The sequence below is a fragment of the Anthonomus grandis genome, chromosome 22, assembly GCF_022605725.1.
Source record: "Anthonomus grandis grandis chromosome 22, icAntGran1.3, whole genome shotgun sequence".
Taxonomy (NCBI): Eukaryota; Metazoa; Arthropoda; class Insecta; order Coleoptera; family Curculionidae; genus Anthonomus; species Anthonomus grandis.
Genome location: NC_065567.1, coordinates 38,754,249 through 38,781,857, shown reverse-complemented (window position 1 = coordinate 38,781,857; position 27,609 = coordinate 38,754,249). Strand labels below are relative to the sequence as shown.

At 32.1% G+C, this 27,609-nt stretch overlaps 3 protein-coding genes across 4 annotated transcripts in view; 2 read left to right on the top strand and 1 right to left on the bottom strand.

Moving 5' to 3' along the window:
- LOC126748382 (lysine-specific demethylase 6A) overlaps window positions 1–17,197 on the bottom strand; it is a 132,698-nt gene extending 115,501 nt beyond the window's left edge. For both annotated transcript variants that reach the window (XM_050457584.1, XM_050457585.1), the window contains exons 1-4: window positions 17,007–17,197; window positions 16,836–16,902; window positions 9,432–9,594; window positions 7,600–7,711 (exon numbers count right to left, since the gene is read on the bottom strand). In XM_050457584.1, coding sequence (XP_050313541.1) covers window positions 7,600–7,711; window positions 9,432–9,594; window positions 16,836–16,902; window positions 17,007–17,104 — 440 coding nt within the window. In that variant the 5' untranslated portion in view covers window positions 17,105–17,197. The remainder of the gene's footprint in view (window positions 1–7,599; window positions 7,712–9,431; window positions 9,595–16,835; window positions 16,903–17,006) is intronic.
- On the top strand, window positions 2,492–7,836 carry LOC126748385 (putative nuclease HARBI1). The gene is made up of 2 exons (XM_050457591.1): window positions 2,492–3,598; window positions 4,645–7,836. The coding sequence occupies exons 1-2, from the start codon at window positions 3,300–3,302 to the stop codon at window positions 5,555–5,557; spliced, it is 1,212 nt and encodes a 403-aa protein (XP_050313548.1). The 5' UTR covers window positions 2,492–3,299; the 3' UTR covers window positions 5,558–7,836.
- A 2,527-nt stretch (window positions 17,198–19,724) lies between the features above and the next one.
- LOC126748470 (piggyBac transposable element-derived protein 3-like) lies at window positions 19,725–22,967 on the top strand. Its single transcript, XM_050457723.1, has 3 exons — window positions 19,725–19,810; window positions 21,043–21,363; window positions 21,416–22,967. The coding sequence occupies exons 1-3, from the start codon at window positions 19,725–19,727 to the stop codon at window positions 22,080–22,082; spliced, it is 1,074 nt and encodes a 357-aa protein (XP_050313680.1). The 3' UTR covers window positions 22,083–22,967.
- Window positions 22,968–27,609: the final 4,642 nt, after the last annotated feature.

Below are 27,609 nucleotides of genomic sequence, written 5' to 3'. Positions count from 1 at the left end.
CATTTTTTGAAGTTACTTACATTCAATGTATTGGAAATTTTGTGAGTACTTGCTTCAGACCGCAAACTGCTTCTTTTACTCGCACACTCCGTACTTCTCGAGAGTGCAATTAGCCGTTTATTTGATAAATGCGCCTTTTTAAAACAAATGTTGGTGAAGATGAGCAAATATTGTTTGAAGGGATTCCCTACGTCCTGAATACAATTCTGCGTGCTATCATTAAGATTAGTGACCAATACCATTACTTCGATGGCGATACCATTACATTCCAATACCAAAATTATGTGGTCAAACAATTCTGCATTTATAAAACAAGGAATTCAGAAATGACGAAAAACCATCAATGGTACCATCGATACTTTGTAAGAAAAATGTTAACACGTATCTCGGAAAACGAAAAATTCGCGGACATACATTTGTTTAGTAGACTGTTATTTTTTAATGCCGAATTACCCATAAAGTTTCTCGCACTTATATACTAATATCCTGTACAGACAGGATATCCAGCAACGTAAGGAACAAAATTTTACTCCATGTTCCTTAAGTAAATTCGAGTCGAAAATATCATGTCCATGATTATGGGCCGGCAAATGCTTGCTTATCGCGATAATTTTTTTTTTGTAAATTTAATAGTGGTCATGGGACATAACATACAATAATGTTCATAAATTATTTTAGTTAACAAAAAAATAATACTATTTACGCAAATGTTCACAATAGTTGGTCAAAGTCACCACCTTGACATCGTAAGTGTATGCTAGTCGATATACTAATCTGACTTATGGCTTTTCCAATAATACGGTGGTTATTTCTTAGATTCTCAGATATATTATTAACTTTTTGAAGAAGTTCAGCGCTGGTATATGATTTCTCTACTTACACTAAGCTTTGCTTTATACGGTTCCATTTAAATTCATAGCATTTAAATTCAATAAACGGGGAGACCAGGACACGCTATTAAATTTTTTTTTAACCTCGTTCAGGAACCTCTTGTTTCTGACTCTTTGTTGGACCCATGTTCGTAGAATATTTTGAACTGGAATTTACTTAAGGAACGCGTCACGAAATGTTGGCCCTTTTCTCGCGGAACACCCTGTATATGAAATTCCTTAAGATATCTTACATGGTCAATTCTCTATTACTTTAAAATTCTTATTTGATAATGAATCTTTTGTAATTTCTGACTGGTATAACACAATCTTATCAAATGTCCAGGTATAAGCACCCTTGGTCTCCAGATTAACCAGGTTAATGTCGGTTGCCTCTGATTACTCTAAAACTGTCTCGCACTTTGGCCTTCCATTAAATTCTGGGCAATGTACCTGTTTATTAAGAGGTGCTTTTAGCAACCAATAACTCCTAACCTTGCCGCTTCCTTATGTTGTCCCTTATATTATTTTCTCGCTGCTGTGAGTCACCTTTTTGTTGGTATTGTTCGGCTTTCAGCAAACCAGTGATCATTGTATTTTTTTTCATTAGCATTACGTCCATATAATTTCTGTCATTATGTCTCCAGAATATGACCTGTAACGTCAGCAAGTACTTTTATACGTCAGCTGTCTTCTGTTACCTTGAATATAATCAATGTATTATTGTTTGAAGAAATTGCTCGTTTCAACTAGAGTATTTAAATTTGTGTTAAAATAAGAAAATAGCTATAGAAGTTTTTTGCAGACAAAGTCCTATTTTTCTATTTCATCATTTTTCTTTATTTGAGGTAGTTATAATTAGATCAGTTGACACCTGTTTGGTCTTGTTGTATCAATCATTCTTGTGGCGAGACACTCCTTATTCTGAAAAAATACAACAAAATTTGCAGTTTTGTCACAGAAGTAGATTATTATCCTAGGAAGGAAAAAAATAATATATATAATAATAATAAGTCAAAATAAAATAAAACAAAACACGTATTTAGCGTAAGAAAGAATGAACTAACTTCGGCCTAGTGGTTCTGCCACAGGCCATCGTCAGGCTTGAAAATTCCAGATTATTTCTTTACAATATTACATAGGGTTTCATAAATATAGAGAAGTTATAAAACAAAATAACAAATTGCTTTGTCAAAAGGACAAATTTACCAAAACGAAAAATCTAAGAGGCACTTATTGTTAAGGCCTACTAAGTATTAAGATGCTAATGTGAAGCTAACAGTTTCCATTTAGTGTTCACGTTTCTTGTATAGACCCGATGATATCGTATCTCTATATTACTTGTAAAAGTATTACAGCGAGCTGGGCTACTTCACACAAGCTTGTATTCAAACGAGTCTTGTGGATGGGTTATAGAATAATAAAAAAAGGCATTTATTTCCAACAAGTTTGTTACCCAATACTGTGTGTGTAATATTTGTGTTTGGAAAGAATTTGATTTGAAAAAAATAGGAAAGAGAAACAATAAAAATATGTTGAAATATTATAAAGTTGGTGCTTCAGCATATGCAAAGCAGGAAAGAAAAAAGAAAATAACAAAATATTTGTGTACAAAAATAAAAACGCTTAACATTCTATGTACTTAAACCTACTATCTATACACATACTAGAAAGACCCTGTAGCACCTATCTAGCTTATACTTTCTATAATGGACCTTGAACTATCAACAAAAATATAAATAGGGTATTTAAACAAAATATTAGTCTTAGCGGGATTTACATAAAATAACCTAAAATGCCTTAATGATTTTATTCTTGGTACATGAAAATTTAATCCAGCCAAAAGGGTAGGACAGTCAATCTTGTTATGAATAAGGTTATATCAGAGCTTTATAAAAAGAATTTCTCTTCTTTTTGCTAAAGGTATAATATTAAATTTATTTAAGTATAATTGACTAACCAAACCTCTTGCCGGAAAGATACCTTCCTCTCTAAACCAGAGATACTTCATAAACTTGCGCTGAATGCGCTCAATATTATCTATCAGGTTGTATTGGGTATGTAATTGGGTACCAAATTTAAAGTTTTAAAATATTTTCAAAATGCTGACAGTTTCGATAAATAAAACCCAACCAATTTGGCAGAATCAGATAATCGCGAGGTGGTCCTTATTTGTCATATTTTTTCTATTATTATTGTGTTGTAACTATAGCCGATTTTCAGCGTGGAACGGTTTTTAGTTGGTATTTACGTTAGGCCCTCCGCACATTAAGAAACTAAAAAGAAACTCAACTAATTGGAAATTTAAATCACAAACTAGTTACCAACTAAGAATCGCACACGATGCAACTGATAAAATCACTTCGCTTCTGAATTATCGGGGGAATTTTGTGCTTAAACTATTATTTTAGTACAGTGCGCGTTAAAAAAATGCCTAGTGATTCGAGTGATGAAGATATTATCCTTTATTACTATTATAGAAAAAGGAGAAACCGACAAAAGAAAAGGAGATATTGGATTCACCCCTACATTGAGAAAAATATAAAATGCAGAGCTTTTGTTGCTGCAAAAGAACTACAAGAAACTGACGCCAAGTTTCTGGCCTTTTATAGAATGTCAAAGGAATCATATGTACATTTAGTACAATTGCTTGTCCCTGCTATCCACAAGAAAAATACTCCAATGCGAGAATGTGTTGGAGCAGACGAAAGAATTTTAATAACCCTCAGGTAAGAAAAATAAATTTATTTTCTTTAATATAAAAACTGAATAATTATAAAAAAATGTTATTTACTAAATTAAACATCATTAGTATTGAACATATTTCCCACAAATTCATAATAAGACGAGGCTCTCTGTGGATTATGTGTTGCAATATGAAGGGCGGTCAAGATATTTCCTTGTTCTGTTTGAATTGTTGAGGTTGTAGGTTGCAACTCTGCCGAGACTTCAGACCCTGTCGATATATTTGAATTTGGGCTCAAAATCTTTGGCGTACTATGCACTATATCATCAATTAAATCCATTACTTTTCGCTTAAGCATTCTTGTTTGGTGGGAAGACATCTCGTTCAAATCGGGCAGTAGGCTCAGTAAAAACATTTTATTGGCCTCCTGCAGCGGATCCATATTGGCATCAAGTTTTTTTTTCTGCTTTTAAATATTCATCAAAGCTTTCATCTACATTATCTTTTGATTGTTTATTATCTCTGCGCTTTGAAGATTTTTTTTTTATGAATTGATGATTGTGGAGGCTCATATGGCAAAGCATACGAGTGAGGAGATGGTAATTGCAATGAATTTGATTGTGGGGATGGTGCTGGCAGGGACACAGAATTTGTCCGTGGAAGTGTTGTCTGGGAATCATCCGACTCTTCTTCTTCATGATCATCATGAACTTCTTCCGATTGTTTTGGCTAATTCCCTGAAGTCGCGGAATTTAAAGCTTTTATATATGGTAAAGCAAACTGCATCGCAGCTGTTAGATAATAAGCATTTTTTAATTTAGCTGAAGAGCCACTTGGAGCTGGTTTCATATGTCTCACAAATACTGTTCTCAAGTTTTTCCACTTCTCCTTGCATTCGGTCACTGAAATAAAAAATATATTTAGAAATGATGTTTCTGATTTGTGTTTTTTGCCTATCTTTTATTTAAATGAAAACTATTGGTCCAAGGCAGATTTCGGCAGAAAAGTATAGGGTAGTAGAGTGTGTAAAAAAATTCAAAATAAAAACAAAATATGTATAGTGTTATTTTAAATACATTTTTGTTTCAGATATCTTGCGACTGGAGGAACATTCGTCAGTCTAGCTTTATATTTTGCTAGAGGGGATAATACCGTTTCACAAATTGTGACCGAAACCACGGCGATTATATGGGATGTATTAAAGGAAGAATATCTGCCCATTCCAGATATGGAACAATGGAAAAAAATTGCAGAACGCTTCGGTTTATTGTGGAATTTACCTAACTGCCTAGGCGCTATTGACGGAAAACATATTCGTATTGAAAAACTTCCAAATTCCGGATCCACTAATTTTAATTATAAATCGTACCATTCTATCGTACTGATAGCATGCTGTGACGCTGATGGTCTATTTACATTAATTGAAACCGGTTATGCAGGCAGAAATAGCGATGGCGGAATTTTCCGTGCTTCAGCTATTAAGCATTGGATTGAAAATGAAGTCCTAAATTTTCCACTATCTTTAAAATTGCCCAGTGACGCGAGCAATAATCAATTCCCTCACTACTTTGTTGGCGACGAAGCATTTCCCTTACTACGCTACTTACTGAGACCATATCCACAACGTACATTGGATAATGTAAAAAGGATTTTCAATTACCGATTAAGTCGGGGAAGACGTATCATAGAATGTTCATTCGGAATGATGGCCGAGAAATTTCAAGTTTTAGATACTGCAATAAAATGTCATTCGCCCGAGAAAATCATTAAAATAATAAAATCTGTGTGTATTCTACACAATTATGTACGAAAACGGGAAGGCATACCATATAATCCACAGCAATTTGAAGAAAATTATAGCCCGGTCATAAATCCCGATATAGAACCCCAAAATCTTCAAATAAGTGCTCAATCTTCCGCATACAACTTAAGGAATTATTTATCTAACTATTTCATAACTCCAGCAGCTGCTCTTCCATGGCAATGGAATTACACTGTATAGCTTATTTTGTAATAATTTAAATAAATCTGTATAAATCAATACATACCTTATAAATTTAGTTCCTTTCCAATAGCATTCCAAAACTTTTCGGTTATGTCTTTACGCAAATTTTCATTTAATGTATAGTCATATAGACAGGGGTATTTTTCCACTTCTTGAACTGATCTAATATTCAATGATTGTTCTGTCATTTTCGACAATTTGAATGTTTTCTCATAAAACACATTAGAAACTAATCGAGACTAGCGAGCGACTCGCATGTCCGGTTGCTGCTGACAGATCACCGACGCGTTTCAAACTGGTTACCAACTAGTTGCGCTGTGTGCGAGTGCTCACAAAAATACACGGGCCGCAACTAATAAGCAACTGATTGACGATTTAAATTTGCAATTAGTTTCTTTTTAGTTGCCTAAAGTGCGAAGGGCCTTATGTTTCTGCGATTCTGGTTTTAACCAAAATAGGGGAAAACGTGACGTCACGGATCAGCTGTTTGGCGTTTGGTATTTACCAATTATTACCCGGTTTTGGGCTTACAGTCCAGAATAAGGCTATGCTTAGATTGTAAAAAATTGATTGAGGATTGCGATATGGCATGCGCCCTTAATAAATTAAGAAAAACAAACACCAATTAGTTTTAAATTATTAAGGAGAACGAGTAGTAGTTAAGGTCGAGGACCTGGAAACGACAAGCAATTTGCTTGATGGTACTTATTTAAGAAATTTTATATTATGTTATATTTGTTACGCAAACATATTTTATATTCTTTTCAATTATTTCATAGTAAACTATTAATACGCTACTTAGTAAAAAAAAGTTAAATTAAAGGAGAGAACATTTATAATTAATTTCGGCAATAAGGTGTTTATTGCTTCACCCATGCAAATTTTCATGACCATTATACATAATTTATTTTAGATCTAATAAAAGCACAATAGTTTACTCGAGAGAAAAGAGCGGCTAAAGCTCTGGAAAATCAAAAAATTCGACTTCATTTTTTAATCAAACAGAAAAGAAAAAACAAAAACATAAACTCTTTGATTCCTAATAACCAATTCATTTCAGCGACTGTTCCTTTAGATCAGAATTTTTAAGTGGTGGGGGAACAATACGTCACACTTACCTGTCAAAGTTGTTAACCAAAAGAGTAATCACGGTTTTTACCAATTCAACGCTGAAAATCGACTTACAACTCTGTATTCTAAGGACCAAATAAAAAAGTTTTGAATTTGAATTGATGATGGTCTATGACCGAACGCGATAGGCAGATATTAGTACATTCTTTCTTACAATGAATACGTAATCTATTTTATTTTTACTTTCCCGCACTTAGATTAAGGAGTACAACTGACGATGTCTATTAAAAAAATTAATGCTCCAGATTGCATGTAACTTGGCACTCTAAATGAAGTTGAAGATGACAAACATGTCATTTAAATATTTTTTATTTCCTTTTGTGGTTAGTAAACAATATTTCTAGTTTACTAAAAAGAAATGTGGCTTTTTTTATTTGCCCAACGGGCGAAAGTATTACTTTCTTTCAGTAAATATAAATAGAAAATACTAAAATTAAAATATAATGTACTTACCTTTACTTAATTTTAACAAAACATCCATTAATTGAACGTATTTGATAAGCTTACGTATAGCACGTGAATAATAGGTATAATCACATGATTAATACATAAATTTCTATTAGGTCAACATTTGGGAATATTACTTGTTACAAGTAATAATAAACAGCAATAATTGCACCCATATTATGTTCGTTGTTTGGTAAACTTCGCAGATACGAGCTTTGCTTCCTAGCCATCGATATAATTTTTCAAATTAAATACTTCGGCCATAATATTACCTTCTATAAAACAAAATTTTTTAATGCAGTAAAAAATATAACATCTACTCATTTTAAAATAATACACAGCTAACATGTAACTTTCTAGACCACTTTTATAAAATATTGTATTTGGACTATTCCACTTTCAATTATTTTAAGACAAAAGCATCACACAATATTCAATAAACAATTATTTATATAACTTACCACTGGTACGCCTTGTAATGAAAATAAACAAGACCAAGACCATATAAAAATGTCACATTTTGCCAGTGATTTTCTGCTTGAGTCTTGTAAAACATCTGGTAGGCGGAAAGGGCTAAAATTACACACATAAATGTTATACCAAATGAATAAGTTTAAAAAATGTAGGTTATGGCTTATTTCATGGAATGTATGGAAAGCCTAATTTAAAAATTATTGCAAAGGAATTATGTGTTCAAGCTTGTAACTCAAAATAATAATAATTTTGTGATATTTAATAGACCAAGCTCATGTAAAGTAAGTTTAGTTTAGAAAAATAAGTTTTTAAATATTTAAATGAATTTTCACGATATTGTTGATTGATATATGTTATCATGTATTAGTTCATTTTAATGTAAATTAATTTAAACCATAGTTTTAATTCAATTATCTAATTGTTATTGGTGAACAAGCCTCTATTTAGAAAATGTATACTTAATGAGATTAACAATTAAAAGCACAAATGTTTAGTTCCCCATTTTCTAATTATTAAATGTTAAAATTTCTGAAATACATTATCAAATTGTAAGAAAATTTTTTTTGGAAATGATTTAAAAAAGATATATGTATAGTCAACTGGATTTTGTTAGTGCTAATAGGCTTTCAGATCTTTAAGAAAGAAGATGAAAAAGAACAATTTGAAAAAACCCAGTAATTGAAAAAAACTGATGTTAATCTTAAGAAGAAACTCTAAAATGTAAACCTTTCTGATATTGTTGTTATAGTCAGATCTCGTCCCGTCTTATGATGTACATTATTTAAGGTAGACGCGGTCGGTTAACAGGCCTCTAATAAACCAGTTGACTTTATTACTTTTCAGTCATTAAAGTGAGTTTAATTTACTTGAGAAGGATTCCACAGCACATGTCAGGAAGCCTGTTGGTCAAGGCTTCAACCTAACTGCCAATGAATACTTTCGGCAATTTTGGTTTATTTGTCAGAATTTATTTTCAAAAGTTTATAAAGAGAATGAAGATTAAATTGTTAAATAAATAAAATAAAAATTAAAGGCGAAGTCTTGGTCTCAAGAAAAGTTACAATACAAAGCAAAAATCAAAACAGGTTACATGTCTATGGTAAAGAGAGCAATATCAGTGTGGGTGTTGTAGTTGTGGTACACAGTTTAGGTTTGCCTTACCTTTTTGTTTGTAGTTATATTTGTTTTAATTTTTGGTTTCATTTTTATTATAACAAAAGTCTTTTTGGGAATTATGAACGACTTCGTCGAAATTGATAACTGCAGTAGTAACTGCTAAATGAGAATTATCTACATTCAAATATCAAACTCAAAGGTAATTTATTTGCCATCAAGAGTTAATATATCCTTGGAAAAGAAATATTAAAGTTAATGTAAATGTAAAAAGGTCCTTCACATCCTTTTTGTAAACTAACGCCATTGCAATCCCACAGAGAATCTTTGGAAGCACAGAAAACCAAATTAGAAAAGGAAGCATTAAAAACCAAGTAAAATTGTAAGTAGTGCAGGAAGAATATAGTATACATATAAAATATTTAACAAAATAAGATATTATATATTGCAATAAAGCACTTGAAGTATTAGTACTATCAGAACTAATAAACTCTATAGGGCAACAAAAAGGCAAAAGACAAGAAGTTATTAAAGCCAAACTCAATATTTAAATTAATAATACAAGTTGTTTTGGTTATAGATTAGAAATGTTTCCAAAATTTCATTATTGTTTTATACTTTTCTCAGCCGTTTGTGGACATGTCTGTGAGATGATATGTAAACCAAGTAGTAGAAGGTAGGGTCATCAAGGTCAGAAGAAACTTACCTTTATGATGTTCTTCAAGTAGCAAATGAAAGTGCCCCAATTTTACCCAGGTCTTGGGATCAATGCTAATCTGTTTCATTTGATAGTTTTGTGGTTCATTCTCCTTCTGCTCTTTATGATGCTTACGTGCTTGAACTACCATAAGTTGTAAATACTTAATAGCCTAAAAAGGTAAACATTTAATATATAAGTTGAAGGTAAATGTTTAACAAATATAAATTTTTGCATATATGGTTTTTTAAATTTTTTCTGTATTGTTACAACAATCTGGCCAAGAGAAGAATAGATTCATTACACAAGGAGAAGTTGAAGTGTTTTTAACATTTTCAGCACAGACTATAAATTGAAATCCTGCTTTCAATTGGGCTGTTTTAAATGAATCCTTGTTGGTTTATTGTTAAAACTTTTTCCATCATTCATTGTTGATATTAAATGAAAAAAAAATATTATAAATTGATATCTTCAGTTATGAATCTCACATTGCATGTCTTCTGGAAAACAGAACTTCTAATACAACTCAAACTGAAATGTTGACAGAATGTGTCAATAACAAATAACATAAAGACAAGTAAATCTTCAAAAACACACCACTTATGACATTAAAAAGGTTGTGTATGGAGCATCAGTTTCACCATTAAGACCAATCTCAAACAGGTTTGGAACACTTAAAAGGTAATGGAGCGACACAGAGAACAGTGTCTGCAAGTTGAATACAGTTGAATATTTGATAAGAATTCAGATTATTTCACCTGAAGTAAAAGCTTGTAAGTAGGAATGCTTTGTAAGTAGAAAATTTCAGATTGGTTATTTATAGACATTTTTTTCTAAATAAATATGGATCTGATTCCCTATTACTTTAAATTTACTTTGGATTTTTTGTTTTTTAACCATAACACTATCTAGATATACTCTCATTTTGCTTATGATAGAATTTATTTATAATTTGTTAAGTAGTCTAAATGACCCAAGCAATAATATACTTTATTTGACATATACAATTCACTTTATTATTATCAGTAACATACAATTCATTTTCATTTCACGGTCTCATCACTAATCACAACTCTAAAGTTAGTTGTAATGTGATCTGTGTAGGTCTAGGCCTGATGATGCTCGGAGCGAAACACGTGTAGCATTTAAAAAATTATATGGATTTGATGAGACTGTGACTTTGTGGTTTTACCTTTGTTTTGTTTTCGTTTGGTATCTTGAAGAAAAAATGGATGATATGTTTCTATTCATTTTCATTTTACTGCAGATGAAAATATTACACATGGTACTGGTAATACTTAATAACTAATATCATTAAATCATGCCCTTACATATTTTATTTAATAGATTTTACTTAGATTGTTGCATTGACCTTAGCAAAAAATATCAATTAAAAAAATTAAAATATGGCACAATTAGCATTGCTCTAAAAATTTACTTATCACTAGCGATAGCCTAATTCTAATGGTATCCGATTGACATACCAATTATTTCTGCATTTAAGTCCCCTTTTTTATATATACTCTTATGATAAAATTTATATGCTACATATTCAAAGTCTGCTTTTTTTGTAACTTCTAAACCATGGAAAATTGGACCCATTATTAAAGAAAAATTATTAAAATGAACTTATCTGTCAAAGTTTGTCACAAAGGTTTTTAGGTTTTAACACTATAATCAATGAAAAATAATTTTTCTAGTACAATTATTAAACTCAGAAAAGCATTATTCTCTTTTAAAGTTTTTCTTTTGATTGGTCTGTCTGTTTCAATTGAAGTGGACTACTATCAATTAAATTAATAGAATTGCAAAAATAAAATGTTTAGGAACAATGTCATTATCTTTTTTTCAGGGCTAAATAAGGGCTGGTATTATAAAACTATTTCCTGGTATTATAATCCTGGTTTTCGACATATAGTCTGTCAATCATTTTAAATATAACCTGAGAAATCCTCTACTTCAACATTCAGTGGCGGTAAAAAAGCAAACTCGGGACCACCAGATTGTCAAGCTTTTATATTTTATATAAAATGCCGCTATTTTTCATAGTTCTTTAGCTTTTAGAGGCTTTCTAAAAGTATATCTATGGTTTTGTTGTCTTTATTTATTTTGGTATCGCAAATCGCAATAATGTTGGCAAACAACATATGCAATATTTTTGAAGACCTATTATCCAACGCTCTAAATATTGTTGAAAGGCCTCGGCGGCCAAGAACATTTAGAAATCAGTTAGATCATTTCATTTTGTCAAATAAAAACAGAATATTATAAAACTGACATTTTATTGCTAACGGTAATTTGATAGTTGAAGTTAACTTTTGAAAAATGTTTATAATACCGACCCTAAATCTGTCAACCTCTTCCCTTAAAAACTTTGATTAATAATGTGAGTTTTGTCATCACATAGTAATTATCTAAATATACAGTGGTGGCCAACTAATTAGAAACGATTTAAAAAAAATACTTTATTCAATGTTTCAGTTCTTTAAAATAAATTAAAACCAACTTGTTGTAAAATTTTGATTGTTCATCACAACAGCAATATATAATTTAGTTATAGACATTCCACTAAGAAATTTGTAAGGAATGCAGAATATAAACAAAATTTATAGATAACACAGTTGGCCATCTACTTAGAAACGACGAAAATAAACGCGCGTATAGTTCATTTCAAACCTTTGTACTGGTAACAATTTGTGTTTTTTGTATCTACAAGCCTTGTCTTTGTGTCTTCCACAGTTTAAAATGGGAAAAAAAAATTGTGATCCATCAATACGTAAAATAATTTTTACACTAAGGGAAAGAGGTTGGACTTATAGTAGAATAGCTGACCACCTAAAATGTTAAAAAAAATGGTTTTCTATGCACTCAAACACATAAAAGAACATAAAACGTACGAAAATATTCCACGCAAGAGAAGATCTAAAAAACCAGCCAACGAACTGATAAAACTATTGTTCAAATGGCTAGAATGAATCCATTTTTAACCTCCAACCAGATTAAAGAAGAACTTTCTCCAGCTATCGCGATATCATCACGAACTATAAGAGGACGACTTAATGAGGCCAACCAATTTGGACGAGTAACCCGCAAGAAACCACTGCTAAAGAAGAAAAATCGCCAGGCTAGATTAAAATTCGCTAAGGACCATATTAATTGGACCATAAAAGAGTGGAAAAAAGTATTATGGTCTGATGAGACAAAAATAAATCGCATTGGTAGTGATAGTAGAATATTTGTGAGAAGTTTCTTATCTCTGATGTGGATTGGACTTTTATACACACCCAGTCAGATGTTAATGAGGCAGTTAAAACCTTTTATGACAAAATCCATCAAATTCTTTGTCTAGCTGTTCCTCGTTTTCGACCCTCTAATAGTAAATACTCTAGGCTACAAAGGAGATGGCTTCATACACGGTGCTCTGCTGCTTATGAGGATTTTAGAGCTGCTAGGAGGGTAGTAAAAACAAAAATGGATCTTGCTTATCACGAGTATATATCCAGGACTGAGTCAGCTATTCGAGTGATCCAAAGCAATTCTGGAGGTTCATTCACCTTAAACGAAACAACTCTCGCATTCCAGGTTCTATGAGCTATAAAGATACCACTGTTGTGGGTCCTAAAAGTATTGTGTTTATGTTGAGTCCTCTATTGCTTAGCCCAAAGAATCTGATACATATGGTTCAGACAACATTTTGGTCCAATCTTTTGTTGAAGCAGATGTAAGAAAAGCTTTACAGAAGTTAAAAAACAAAGAAACTGCGGGTCCTGACCAAATACCTTCATTTCTTTTGCGTGACTGTGCATCGGCCCTGGCTGTACCACTCTTACAAATCTTCAACTTATCACTCAAGACCAATACATTTCCGGAAGAGTGGAAAAAGGCTAAAATATGTCCAGTGTTTAAGAGTGGCGACCATGGCAGAATAGAGAACTACAGACCGGTGTCAATTCTCTCTAATTTTTCGAAGGTCTTTGAGATATGTGTGCACGATAAATTGTCTCCTCAAATTAAGCACATAATTACAGAAAAGCAGCATGGTTTCTTTCAGAAAAGATCTACTGTCACTAATATGGCTTGTTTCTTGGAAACAGCATATCTAGCTATAAATCAGAAAAGCCAGTTGGATGTGCTGTACACAGACTTCTCGAAGGCTTTTGATCGGCTGGATCACTGTTTGCTGGCACAGAAGCTGGTTTTGGCTGGATTTCAACCTTGTCTGGTGGGGTTCTTCATCTCATATCTGACTGGCAGGCTTTAGTATGTTGAATTTAATGGTTTTGGGTCTGAGTATTACGTGGCTTCGAGTGGTGCGCCCCAATGCTGTTCGATCTATTTATTAATGATTTAGTTGATTGTATGGAGAGTTTCTGTCTTTTATTCGCTGATGATCTAAAGTTGTTTCATATCATTCGTACTATGCTGGACTGCCTGAAGCTGCAAGAGGACATGAATAGGGTCTTTGAATGGTGTGAAAGAAATAAACTACCCCTAAACTGTGACAAATGTAAAAAAATGACTATTTCCATTCTTCATGATGAGATTTTATACCCATATATATTGAGTGGTTCTCAGTTGCTAGACTGTTCTTCAGTGAAGGATTTGGGCATTGAAGTAGATAAGAGGCTCACATTCAACCAGCATGTAGCACAGGTCACTGGTTCAGCCTTAAAATCCCTCGGGTTTATAGTAAGGTCCACTTCTCAATTTAAGAATATATCCAGCTTGACTGTATTGTACAATTCATTAGTAAAGTGTAAATTAATTTATGGCTCTATGTTGTGGTTCCCCATCTATGATGTTCATGTTAACAGACTGGAGTATGTACAGCGCAGATTCTTAAAGTTACTTTCTATTAAGTTGGATGGAGTATATCCAGTAAGAGGTGTGGAACAGGAGTACCTGCTGAATAGATTCAACTATTTGTCACTAAAGCAAAATACTATTCTCTCTAGTCAGATATTTTTATATAAACTTTGCAATAATAAAATTGATTGTTCTGAGCTCTTAGAGAGGCTACCTCTATTTGTTCCTCCTGCCAATACAAGGAGGCACCATATATTTTATCCCTCTCTTAACTCAACAAATCTGTCCAGCAAAGCTCCACTGTGCCATGCTTGTACATGGTATAATCAGATGAATGCTATAGATGTCGACATCTTTAGCAGCACTGAATATGTTTTTAAAAAAAGGATGTGTTCCTCTCTTAATTTGAATGATACCTGATTATTTTTCTGTGATTGTTATCATTTGGTTAGTGTGACTTATATTCTTACAATTATGCTATTGTTTTAAATTTTAAATTTTGTTATCACTCTATATTGGATCTTATATTATTTTTTTTGTACTACTTATTTAAGGTGCTTATAACTTGTACTGTTTTAATTTTAATTATTTCGATTGTCTTGTAATTGGGAATTTTCCTGTTGGACAATAAACTATTTGAATTTGAATTTAAGACCAAGGGGTGCGGAAAATAATCCGAAGTATACATCCAGCACAGTCAAACATGGAGGTTGAAATATAACATTATGGGGATGTTTTTCGTGGCGTGGTGTTAGTCCATTAGTGAAAATTTACGGTATTCTTGACCAAGAAAAATATAAAGATATTATAGAGAACCACATGTTACCGTTTGCTGATGAAACTTTGCCGGTGCCTCGGGTTTTGCATCAAACAACTTTTAGAACATAAAAATATTAAAAACCTTAAAAGATCTGGCGGAAGAAGCAGAACAGGTGTGGAAATCAATACCACTAGCGAGATGTCAACATCTGGTGGAGTCAATGCCCAGGAGATGTAGAGCTGTCATTGAAAATAAGGGATTTACTACAAAATATTGATTTATTTAGGGTTTAGAGTTCTTATTTTGTTATTTTAAATTGATAATTTTTTGGTTTCTAATTAGTTGTCCAATTCAATATTTGTATAAAAAATTAACTTTTTTTAAAGTATATATGTGAAGACAAATCCACTAAATTTATGGTAATATTAAAGGTAAAAGGGCTCTCACTCGGTGATGATGTGAAGCTATTTAGGCTTATCACAACCCTTTCTGATGCTGTGCTCCTGCAAAAAGACCTCAATTTGTTCTTTCATTGGTGCCACTTGAATAGAATGTCCCTTAATATCAATAAGTGCCATAAGATTACTTTTTCTAAGCAAAGAAACCCTATTGCTTTTCTTTATAAAATAAATAATGTAGCAATTGGTGTCAAAACAGAGGTTTCTGACTTAGGAATATTTATTGACTCCAGGTTGTATTTTAAAAGTCACTTCAATCAGGTGACTGGTAGGACAATGAAAATGCTGGGTTTTATCTAAAGGTCTACTTTTTTTATTTTTTTGTTTTATCTAAACTGATTTGTCTTTGTTTACTTTTAGATTACTTTATTGCTCTCTTGCTAGGCCCATCTTGGAGTATGGCTCAACTGTGTGGTCCCCGTCATATAACTGCTACATTGAACAGATTAAAAAAACTCAAAATAAATTTTTAAGGGTGGTCACAGGAGACAGGAGTATTACTATCAGTGGGTCAGGGATAACCTGAACTTACCCACATTAGAGTCACGAAGAACATTACTCGACTTATGTTTTATGCATAAGGTTTTAAATGCTACTATAGATTGTCCTAAGTTATTGTCTCTTTTTAAACTTAGGGTGCCTTCCAGATTGAATAGACAATCAGAAATATTTTCAGTCCCATTCCACCATACCAATTATGGCATTAATGAGCCAATTACATGACTGGCTCGAAGTGCTAATGGTCTGTCAGGACAGATAAACTTTTTTGACTCTAGGATAACATCTTTTAAGGGGCAGTTAAAGAATATTATTTCATAGGGGCTTTAATTAATTAACTCATCTACACCTTTCACTGATTTAATAGATAGTTTTGTATCTGAATATATATGTTTGTATGGGTATGCTATGTAACACTTTTGTAAATGGATTCCATTATTAAATAAATAAATAAATGTTAGTTACAACAATGGGCGAGAAATTTAAGAATAAACAATTTTATTTACAAAAGATTTATGATTTTTATTAATTTATTCACACTGTTTCTAATTAGTTGGCCACCACTGTATGTCAACTTATTGTAATTGACAATGTAAATTCCTAGCTTTCTGATATCCACTGCTGGGTATATCAATTGATTTCTCCTATTCTTCATTCCCAAACTACCCTAGCAATTCCTTACATTTCCCACAATTTTTTTGATTTCCCACTAATTCTAATTTCCAAGGATTGCACCCCAAAATTCCACCAAAAAAAAGCCCTTAACCTGGAGATAGAAAGGGAACAACAACTTTCAAACAATTACTGAGAGGTTCAAAAATTTTTTCTTTTTTAAGAAAAATATATAAATGTTTAATGCTGTAGTCTAGATAATGTTATTAAATATCTTACCTTCTGAACTAAGGCCTTTTTCTTAGCATTTTCAGGTTGGTTAAGCAGGAGGTAACCATACTGACGACTAAAAACGAATACATAATAATTAAAGTTTTTTTTAATCACATAGTTTTAGGAACACAATTTATCATTGCTATTAGGTATATTGTAATTTTAGTAAAAACAAACCTATCAAGCTCCGACAGAATATGCAGCTCCTGAGCTGTCATGGTAATATATTCGTCTTCTGTAGCACTAGAAGGAGTGATCTTGTCCCTATTACCCATTTTTTTCAATCTGAAGCAAATGTAGTGAAATTATAGATGTTCTAGTTAAAATCAAAACATCAAAACATTGAACAATGCTTATACATCAAACATCTAAAGACATACGTCAACGTCATACGTTTTTCAAGACTGTAGATAAATTATAAGGCCGACAGAAACATGCGCAACAGAGAGAATTCCCGTGTTTGCGCGTGCCACATAAAACCCGCGTAAATTTAATCATTTACCATGTTTACACGAATCCGTTAACGCGCATTAGCGAAATGCGTTTTTAGATGGCATATGTAGACACCCGTAAACCGTTTTATCATTCATTTTATTTTAAAACATTTTAAATAGGTGGATGATTTCGCTGTAATGCGCATTAAGGTTCTGTGTATACGGGAGAAAATCCAAATTCGCATTAATTTTCAGTGCTGCCAACTAACAAAAATTTGATAACCGAGACCGAGAAAAAATTTGCACTTTGGTTTTCTTGTGGTGTTCTTTATAGTGTTTCGCAAAATTTTAAGTAATATATTCTTTTATTAGAAATATTCTTACTTAATCTCTCAATCTAAGTTATTTATTATTAAATTATCTAGTTAAATTAAAGTTGGCAATAAACACTATCATAACGTCAACGTTAAAATGTCTTCTTAGGGTAAGTTCCGTAACTTAAGTTATTAAGAAAAGGTTAATGAATTTTGTTGATAAAAATTCACTGCTTGATCAGTATCAATATCCTCCTGAGAACTTGCGTCCATCTAGGTGGACATTCCAATATTACGTAGTAATTAAGAAAAAAAACTCTAATTTACCAGTGCATCTACGCATTTCTACTTCGACTATAACCCATCGCGTCATCTAAACGTAAAAAGCTGTTAAAATGTCGGCGTTCGGACGTGCAACAATTGACTGTAAGCTTTTCACTTAATTTTTCTATTTTTGCTAAATATTTTTTTGTAAAAACTAGTATAATCTTTTTCTAAATAATTTTTGTTTATAATTCGATTAATATTTTAAGCCTTTAGTGGAAATTTATTTAAATGAATGGAAAAAACGGCCATGTCCATTTAAATGATCGTCGGGAATTCGTCCCCTAATTTTACATTTAACCTTAATCCATTAAGCCTCGTGTCCACATGCAATTAACTTGCGATAGTTCTTTACCAAGTAACTTGCTGGAGTGTCTACACTTTATTTCAATTATTTTCAAATTTATTTGGGCAAGTTACTCAGCAAGCTTTACTTGCTGTATTTCTTTAAGTGAAACGTGTACACTAGTTTTGTAAATATGTCATCTCGGCAAATAGCTGCTGCGGTCTTAGAACATTGAAAGGCCTTTCAATGTTCTAAGGCTGCGGTTGTGATATATTTAATAAAAAAACGAAAAGAGAAAAAGGAAAAAAATTAAAGAAAAATTTGGGTAAGAAAATGGATTCAGCGTAGAGCTACTTTAGGACTACATGAAAAGTTACTTAATGAGTTAAGAATGGAAGACCCACAACAGTTGAAAAACTTTCTACGAATGTCTGCAAAAGACTTCGATTTTTTGCTTGGTTTGGTGAAGGAAAAGATATATAAGAAAGATACAAAAATGCCACAGGCCATTAGACCAGAAGAACGCCTGTCTTTGACACTTCGCTTTTTAGCCACAGGTAATTACTTAGAAAGCTAAATATATATACTAAAATAAATATTATATTTTATATATTTTACACCAAAATATTTTTATTTTCATGAAAAGTAATTATAATCACAAAGAAAAAATTACAACTTTAATTATTGCAGGTGATTCCTACCATTCTCTTATGTATTTGTATCGAATCCCTGTATGTACGATCGCAAGGATTGTTCCTGAGTACTGTGCTGCAATTGTGGAAGCTCTAAAAAAGGAATATTTAAAGGTATGTATTTAAATGTCTATAATTTTAATTGCTGTTGTACCTGTGTAAATTGTCTTGTCAGTATAGGGCTGCACAGTATATTGAGTTGACGATGAGGCACTTGAATGATATGTAGGGGATAAAAGAGGGACAGAGGCCGGTGTTGAATGTCCAGAATCATAGTTATCAGCTAATTCTGAAATTGTAAGAATATCTCTTTGTATCATTCTTTTCAACCTTAATTGGAGCTGCTCTGAACGTAGGGATCTAAGCTCGGATGCTACATAATCTCCAAATATTTACCAGTTATCTGAGGGTCGATTCATCACCTTTACTGCATTTACCAACATCGCATCTTCTTCAGTCACTTTAATTTTTTTAGGTTTTTTGGACGGTGTACTTTTTGTTTCTGTTTCAATCTTTTGTCCCTCATCTATTGTGGAATTTTGTGTCAGTGTATCCTCATCTTTTTGAGTCTGAAAAAAATATTTTAATTTTAGGTTCCAAATACCCAAGAGGAATGGATTAGGATTGCAAAAGATTTTGAAAATATCTGGAATTTCCCAAACTGCCTAGGAGCTCTGGATGGAAAACATGTCGTTTTGCAATCCCCACCTTGCGGTGGAAGTTATTATTTTAACTACAAAGGCACGCACAGCATAGTTTTAATGGCATTGGCTGATACAAATTATAAATTTATTTATGTGGATGTTGGTTGTAATGGAAGAATTTCGGATGGTGGCGTGTATAACATGTGTTCTCTGTCTACCGCTTTGGAAAATAATACTGTAAATTTGTCTCCTCCACAACAGCCGGCGGGAATGAAAAACTTTTCACCGTTTGTTTTTGTAGCAGACGACGCATTTGCAATGAAACCAAACTTGCTTAAACCATATCCATTCAAAAATCAGCCAGGGCTAAACCGCGTATTTAATTACCGACTCTCACGTGCAAGAAGAATAATTGAAAATGTATTTGGTATTATAGCAAATCGTTTTCGGGTATTAAGGAAACCTATACAACTTTGCCCTGAAAAAGTAAAAAAAATTGTTTTGTCAATATGCGTTCTTCATAACTTTTTAATAACCAGAAATTCGTCGAAAGCAAATTATGCACCGACAGGAATTTTCGATACAGAAGGCGATGGAGGTATTATAAATGGTCAGTGGCACCAGGAAGGTATGCCAAAACAAAACTTATTGCCACTTAATACCAGAAATCTCCATAATTGTTCCCAAAATGCTAAAATGGTTCGAGAAGATTTCAAAAACTACTTTATTTCCCCTCAAGGTGAGGTTCCATGGCAGTACAAATACATCTAAAATGATATATAGGTTAAGGTTTTGACTACTGATTACTTTAAACACCTAATATAAAATACTTTAAATAAAATAAAATTAATTTTCGACTTTTACTTATTAGATTATCTTCTGTACAGCTTTGAACATTTGCAGCTAACATGAATTTTAAAGAATCAAAGAATTCCCATGTGCTCTTATACACTTCATTTGCTCCTTGTCCACTTTTTTTCTTTTGAATTTTTTTCCACTCCTGATTCAGTTGTGTTCTTAAGTTGTGTAACTTGCGTTGAATTTCGTTTTCAGACGTTTCAAATAGTTCTGCTAATTTTTGAAAAGCACCCTGTTTTTTTACTCTGTTTTTAAAGTCTTTGCAATGTACTTTCCATAATTCTGGGTATAGTTCAACATTTTCAATCAATAAATTAGTGTCGTCCCTAGTCCAAACACGCCGGTCCACCATTTTTTTTAAATACACGTAAATATTTCACTACTTGCTGCAAATATTTCGGAACAGTTTCGATTTTGATAATTGCAAATTAACTTGCTGAAACACGCGGTGTACACTACAAGCTCTAGCAAGTCAGCAAGTACTTGCCCGGCAAGTAAACTTTCTGCAATATTACTCTACGGTGGCTGTTTACACGCGCTGCAAGTGACTTGTGAGAGTAACTCTAGCAAGTTTATTTGCTAGTGACACGAGCCATTAAAGTGGACACTAGGACTTGCTTTAAATTGTTAACTTCAAACTAGCCAAATAAATAATTTTAAGAAACATTTTATCTTATTTGCGACCCGGTAAAGATGACGATAGGCTACTTCAATTATTGAATGCTGACGATTCTGAGTTTGAAGGAGACTCAGATGACAATGAAGATGGGATAATAAATGCAGAAACAATTGGTGAAACAATAATTGAAGAAGAAGATTTGGAAGAAACCTTAGAAACTATGGATATTATAGAAGATCAAATAGATGAAAATCAAGATGATTATGATGGTGACTCAGACCCAGAATTTGACATTCCACTTAGCATTTTAAAGGAAAAAATGTCAGCAAAAGCTAAAAGAATGACTTGGAGAAAATCTGACAGGTATTTTTTACGTAGTAAAATTTATCTTTTCCTAATTTTTTTTCTATTGCAGTTTCAAGGGAGTAGAAGTAGTCAAAGACGGTTTTGAAGAAAGTCACTTTCAAAGAGCAGGTTGGAAAATTATGTATTATGTGTCAGTATTTATTGACGATAAATTATTTGAGACAATGCGTGATTGCACAAATATAAAATTTTTTTTAGAAAATGATAAAATTATGAATTTATCGACCGATGAAGTAAAAAAATGTATTGGAATATCGGTTTTAATCTCTTATTTAAAATATCCCAGGGTGAAGATGTTTTGGGCCAAAACAACTAGAGTTGATTCAATTGCGAAGCACATGACGCGGGATAGATTTTTTTCAATAAGAAGTCACTTAAAAGTAGTCATTGACAATGATGTATCAGCTAATGATAGACAAAAGGACAGGTTATGGAAAGTAAAACCAATTACCGAGAAAGTCAGACAAGGATGTTTAAAACTAGAGAGGCAAGAAAATGTTGCAGTGGATGAACAAATGATGCCATTTACTGGCACCTGTGGTCTAAAACAATTCGTAATAGGCAAACCCAATCCAGAAGGACTAAAAAAATTTGTATGTGCTACACCAGAAGGACTTGTGCTTGATTTTGAAATCTATCAAGGTAAACAAACTTTTTTGGACGAAAATTCAAAAAAATTGGGTGTTGGAACTTCAGCAGTGATGCGATTATCCTAAAGCCTTAAAAGTGGCTCTCACATCTTCATGGATCGCTATTTTACAACAATATCGTTGTTAGAGAGTTTACTTGATAAAAACTTTTATGGTACGGGTACTATTATGAAGTCTAGAATTCCTTCTTCAGCTCATCTAACAGCAGAAAAAGAAATTAAATAATTCGAATAAGGTTTTAGTGAACAATCAGTAAGGGATGATTCAAAGATTAATTTGGTTCAATGGTATGATCAAAAACCAATAATTTTAGCATCATCTAAAATGGAAAAAGATCCAATAAATGTATGTAAACGTTAGTCGAAAAAGGAGGCTAAATACCTAGATATTTCTAGACCAAAAATTGTTAAATCATACAATGATTGTATGGGTAGTATTGATTTGATTGATCGAATGATTAGTTACTATCGCATCAATACTAGAACTAAAAAGTGGACTGTAAAAGTAATTTTGCATTTCATAGATTTAGCTCTTGCAAATGCCTGGATCCTCTACAGAACTGATAGGAAAAAACTAGGTGATTCTGCCAAGTAAATTCAACAATTTTTAGATTTTAAGATCAGCGTTATGGATAAACTTTTAGCCACAAATTTTGAAGACCAAAATGAAGCACCTTTGGCAATAAAGACTCGAAATAAGGCTTTGGGCTACATTACACCAACACCATTGACTCCCCCTATGACAAAAAGAAAAAAAGACATGCACTTGCCAGCCGTAGCTGGTCACTTAAAGAATTCGGTTCGGTGTAAATCATCGAAGTATGCGAAGAAAACCAAATTTTATTGTACCAGCTGTGATGTTTTTTTGTGTGTCACTGCTGATCATAATTGTTTTTATGAATATCATGTGACTGGGCAATAAAATTACATCGAAAGTTTTGGTAGTTTAAGAAATATTTTTGTTAAAACACATAATTATGCATTTTTTTTTTGTTTCTTTATGACCCAACGTCCATTTAAGTGGACATCAAAAAAATAAGAAATGGTTGACTTTAAAAAAAAAACATGTATTTTTATACTAAGTGTATCCCAAGTATATAAACTATTATGTTTATCCTTGTTTATTAAAAGTCAGCTGGCCGGGGATCACAGGAAAATATGGTTTTGTTAAAAATAGTAGCACCCTTGCTGATACTGTTGATTTTATTAGTACCATTTGAAAAGCATTAGATCAGGGAAAAATTGTGGTGGTAATATTTATTGATTTGAAAAAGGCTTTTGCCGTGGTTAGTCACGATTTGTTGATGAGAAAACTGCAGGATTTGGGTCTGGGGGCACTTTTCTTAAATCTTATGAATACTTATTTGGTGGATAGAAGGCAATATGTTGATTTGAGCGGTATTAGCAGCGAATTATTAACAAACAACTATGGTGTACCACAGGGGTCGGTACTCGGGCCGCTATTGTATGTATTATATGTTTTAAACCTAAAATCTGCAAAACTAAATGCACGATATTTTACATTTGCTGACGATACGGCTCAATTATACATGGGGAAGAATGAGCAAGAACTTGTAGAAATAGCTAATAACGATTTAAGTTTGTATTATAAATGGTTAATTTCTAATAGGTTAAAAATAAACATCGATAAGACACAATTTATGTTGTTCAAGCAAAAAAATAAACATATAGGTAATATAAACATTAAAATAAATAATGTTAATTTAGAAAAGACATCATGTGTAAAATATCTCGGTTTACAAATAGATGAATCTCTTAACTGGCAAATGCATATAAATAAAATTTAATTAAAATTTAGTGATGTTCAAATAACACAAAATAAGGTACTTAAAATAATGTTTAAATATGAGATAACTACAGAAACCCTGTATAGTGTACTATACTCTATTTCCTTTTTGGTGAGAGCACAGTGCCTCATTATTTATGCAGAAGTAGCATAAATTTAGGGTGACTCTTCCATTTTTCTACATGTAACAAAATGATAAACCCGGCTGCTTTTACCAATTTTAAGTGGACAAGTCCTGTATGGTCTCAAGTACAATAGGTCGTAAAATTCGGAAAAATGGTTTCGAGTTCATTTTTATGACAACGGGTTGCCAGTGTCGTCCCGACTATGGATATTGATTTTAATTTTTAAGTTATAAATAATTATCTGTTATGAAAAATTTATAAATAATGTTGGATTTTATCTATTATTTATTAGATAAAGATTTTTAAAAAAAGTATGGTTGGTAGGTATAATCTATATTTATTAAATTAACAACAAACATTTCTTAAAAGCGAAAAAGCCTCATTATAAAACTATGGCAAATAAAATGAGATATAAAAATTTGATTAATACCGCAATTTGATTGTTTTTTAAATGTTTAAAAATTGTTGTAAAATTTCATTTTTTTAATACCAACCAATAAAAAATGCAACTCTCCAAACATATCTTGTCATTTATAAGATGTCATACATAAATATAAGGATATTTTAATTTATTAATCATATTTACATATATTACAATAAAAATATTTACGAAATATACAAAAAAAAATCAATTTATAAATCACACATTTCATTACTCTCGCATTCATTCGAATCAGACATTCTCACTGTTATAACTAAGGGTTCGACAGTTTCTTCTAGAAGATTATCGAGGGTCCACATCTTTTCTTCTTCTTTTATAGCATGATTCACAGCATTGCTCCAGTTTTCTTGGGTAACGTTATCCACTGCTGCTTTCAGAAGTTCTTTCACATCTTTCAATTTAAAGGTTTTATTATTTCTAGCCACAAATCCTTTTAATTGAGCCCAAATTAACTCTATAGGATTTTATTCACAATGGTAAGGTGGCAAACGAAGTACAGTTATATTGTGTTGTTTTGCCATTTCGTCAACAACGTGTCTTTTATATTTTGATTTATTTTCTGTAACTATTGTCAGAAGCTCTGCTTTTACCGCATCATCTCCAAAAGGTATTTCTTTTTCGGTAAGCCAGTTTTTTATTTCCCCTTTTCGCCAGCAGGATGATGGTAATTTTTCTATTAATCTTGAATGGTAGCTGGCATTGTCCATAACAATAATTGAATTTTCAGGAATTGTCTTGATCATTTCGGAAAAATAATCTTCAAAACATCAGCGTTCATTTCTTCGTGGTAATCCTTAGTTGAGAGAAAAAAATGAAAACTCCAAGTCTCAGTCTCAAAATGTAAATTTTTTTCTCTAGTTACGTAGGTCTCTTTGAGATAATGGACGAGTTCTTTCAATCCTTAGTTGACTTCGATTCGAATTCAAACAGACCGCCATTTAAAAATCCTTTATAGCTCCCAATATGTGTAATTATTAATCTGTGGCCCTTACCAGAAGGAGACTTCAAGCCAGTCGATAAACCTTCTAAAAAAGCGTGACGGGAGCTTCCAACATTTTTATCCTGCCAGCACTTGCTCACGGTGTGTCCTTCGTTAAGCCAGGTTTCATCCAAATAATAAATGTTTCTTCCTTCCTTTCGATACTCCTTAATTTGCCTTAAATACTTTTTTCTCCAACAGACTATTTCTTCTTATAATTAAGATAAATTTTAATTTTAATAGTAATTTTAGTTTAATTTTAATGGTAAAATAGATTTTCTATTTTGCTTTTGCCAAGAAAAATGTAATTCGTGTAAAATTTTCCATAATTTTTTTCTTCCCATTTCTGGTACATTTTCGTCTTCTTTTATAAGTGTCAAAATTTTGTTGATAGTTGGGATTTCATTCTTAAAATAAAATGAATGTGCTGTCCTCCTGATGATATGCTATGCTGTCTCATCAACTGCTATCGGCTTTCTACCGGCAGTTTTCTTTACACTCTTCTTAGGCAAGTTCTCACGGTTTTCACTTTTTCTGTCACTAAGAAGTCTGTAAATTGTTGCTTTACTTATGCCTCTCATATTGGCACATGTAGAAACTAGATTTTTAACAGTACTTAGAGGCATTTGATGCACAAGTGCATCATGTACGTTTAGTACTATAGTCCTTGCTTTAAAATCTAAAACACCTTTACACACTACGGGGCTAAACTTTGACATTCTTACAACAAATACGGAACAATACTGAAAAATAAATTAAGTTTTTAGGATATATCTACATTATATACCATAAAATATAACTACCTGTTTGCATTTAAGATTGCACAATTTAGGTGCCTATAATACTTATACCTCCATATTTACCTACTTAGACAATATCTACTTATAAGGGTTAAAAAGAACTTGTTCATTAGGTACTTAAATAATTCAAAGAATTTATGGCTAAAATTGGCCTATTTCTTGCACTATTAAATAAACCCAACAAATCAAAACATTCAGGTCTTAATGTACTTGAAAAGTGGGACGCCAATGGTTTACGACCGTTTTATGGCTATCGACCCTTTCGTGTGCTCCTACGGATTAAGAAATGGACTATAGGCATTTTTAATTTGGAAAAACTGTTAATTCTTGTACAATGTAAATTAATGTATAAAATCTTAAAAAAAAACAATTAAAATGTAATTCCAGTATAACATTCTCCAACGAAATTCACAGCTACAACACCAGATCTCAATCCAACTTATATGTAGTATATAGTAGAACTAATATAGGAATGAACAGCCCAATTGACCGCGCATCTAAGACATATAATGAATTGCCTAATAATTAAAAAAAAATAAAAATAAATAAATTATTTGTAAATAAATTAAAATATTTCCTTTCTGCATAGTATATTATTGTTTTATATAGTTTATTAGAACTAGGATTAATTTCGTATAATAATGGTAATAATGGTAATAGTGATAGTGGTAGTAATGGTAATATAATGTACATTATTTATCTTGGAAATAACACTAATTTTTGTTGAATATTCTACAGTTCTCCAGGCTAGAGCTATATGCACTGTTTAGAGTTGTTAAGTTTGTAAAATTGAATTGTAAACTTTATTTTCAGAAATATGTGCTTATTTTCAAAAAAAACTGAACCGGTTCCTCCGGTTGTGCCGGTTACCGTTCCATAACTATCCCAAGTAACAATTTGCAGTCACCTAAGTTAAGATTATTTTTATTTTCACTAGTTGCAACGTTGTTTTCAGTGCAAAATTTAGTTGGTTTTGCAACGACGTGTTTTTCGACCAAACTTCGATGTACCTGTATCGCAACTGTTGTAAAACTCTGCTGTCTTTATTTTATTTTTTACTATAGATCGTAGCAGTAGTAATTTATACTTAAAACAACGACGTGAAGACGTGTACAATTTTTCGAATCAAAAACCCAGTAAGAACAACGTTACCTCATCGTTAGCGAATGGGCATTACATTATCTAATTGTCTGTGTTGAGCATTTTTCGCTGTGGAGAGAGCTTTTTGACATGTTAAAGAGTTTAAGGTAGAAGATGAAAAACAAAGGTAGAGAGAATAAAAGGAAGAAAAAATATTCAATTCAACATAACCTACTTAATCTATATTTTTATTTTTATAATTCATTTTTTGCTTGGAATTATTGGGATTTATTATTTTCGTTTTGCTTTAAAAAATGAAGAGATATAAAGACTTAAAAGTTGCAGAATATTTATCTGCAAC

Excerpts from the sequence above, each read along its gene's own strand:
- LOC126748470 (XM_050457723.1), top strand. The coding sequence starts at position 19,725 with ATGTGTTCTCTGTCTACCGCTTTGGAAAATAATACTGTAAATTTGTCT. Across the intron at positions 19,811-21,042 it reads GGAATGAAAAACTTTTCACC|AAACATTTTATCTTATTTGC; the intron begins GTTTGTTTTTGT and ends AATAATTTTAAG. Across the intron at positions 21,364-21,415 it reads ACTTGGAGAAAATCTGACAG|TTTCAAGGGAGTAGAAGTAG; the intron begins GTATTTTTTACG and ends TTTCTATTGCAG.
- LOC126748385 (XM_050457591.1), top strand. The coding sequence starts at position 3,300 with ATGCCTAGTGATTCGAGTGATGAAGATATTATCCTTTATTACTATTAT. Across the intron at positions 3,599-4,644 it reads AGAATTTTAATAACCCTCAG|ATATCTTGCGACTGGAGGAA; the intron begins GTAAGAAAAATA and ends TTTTTGTTTCAG.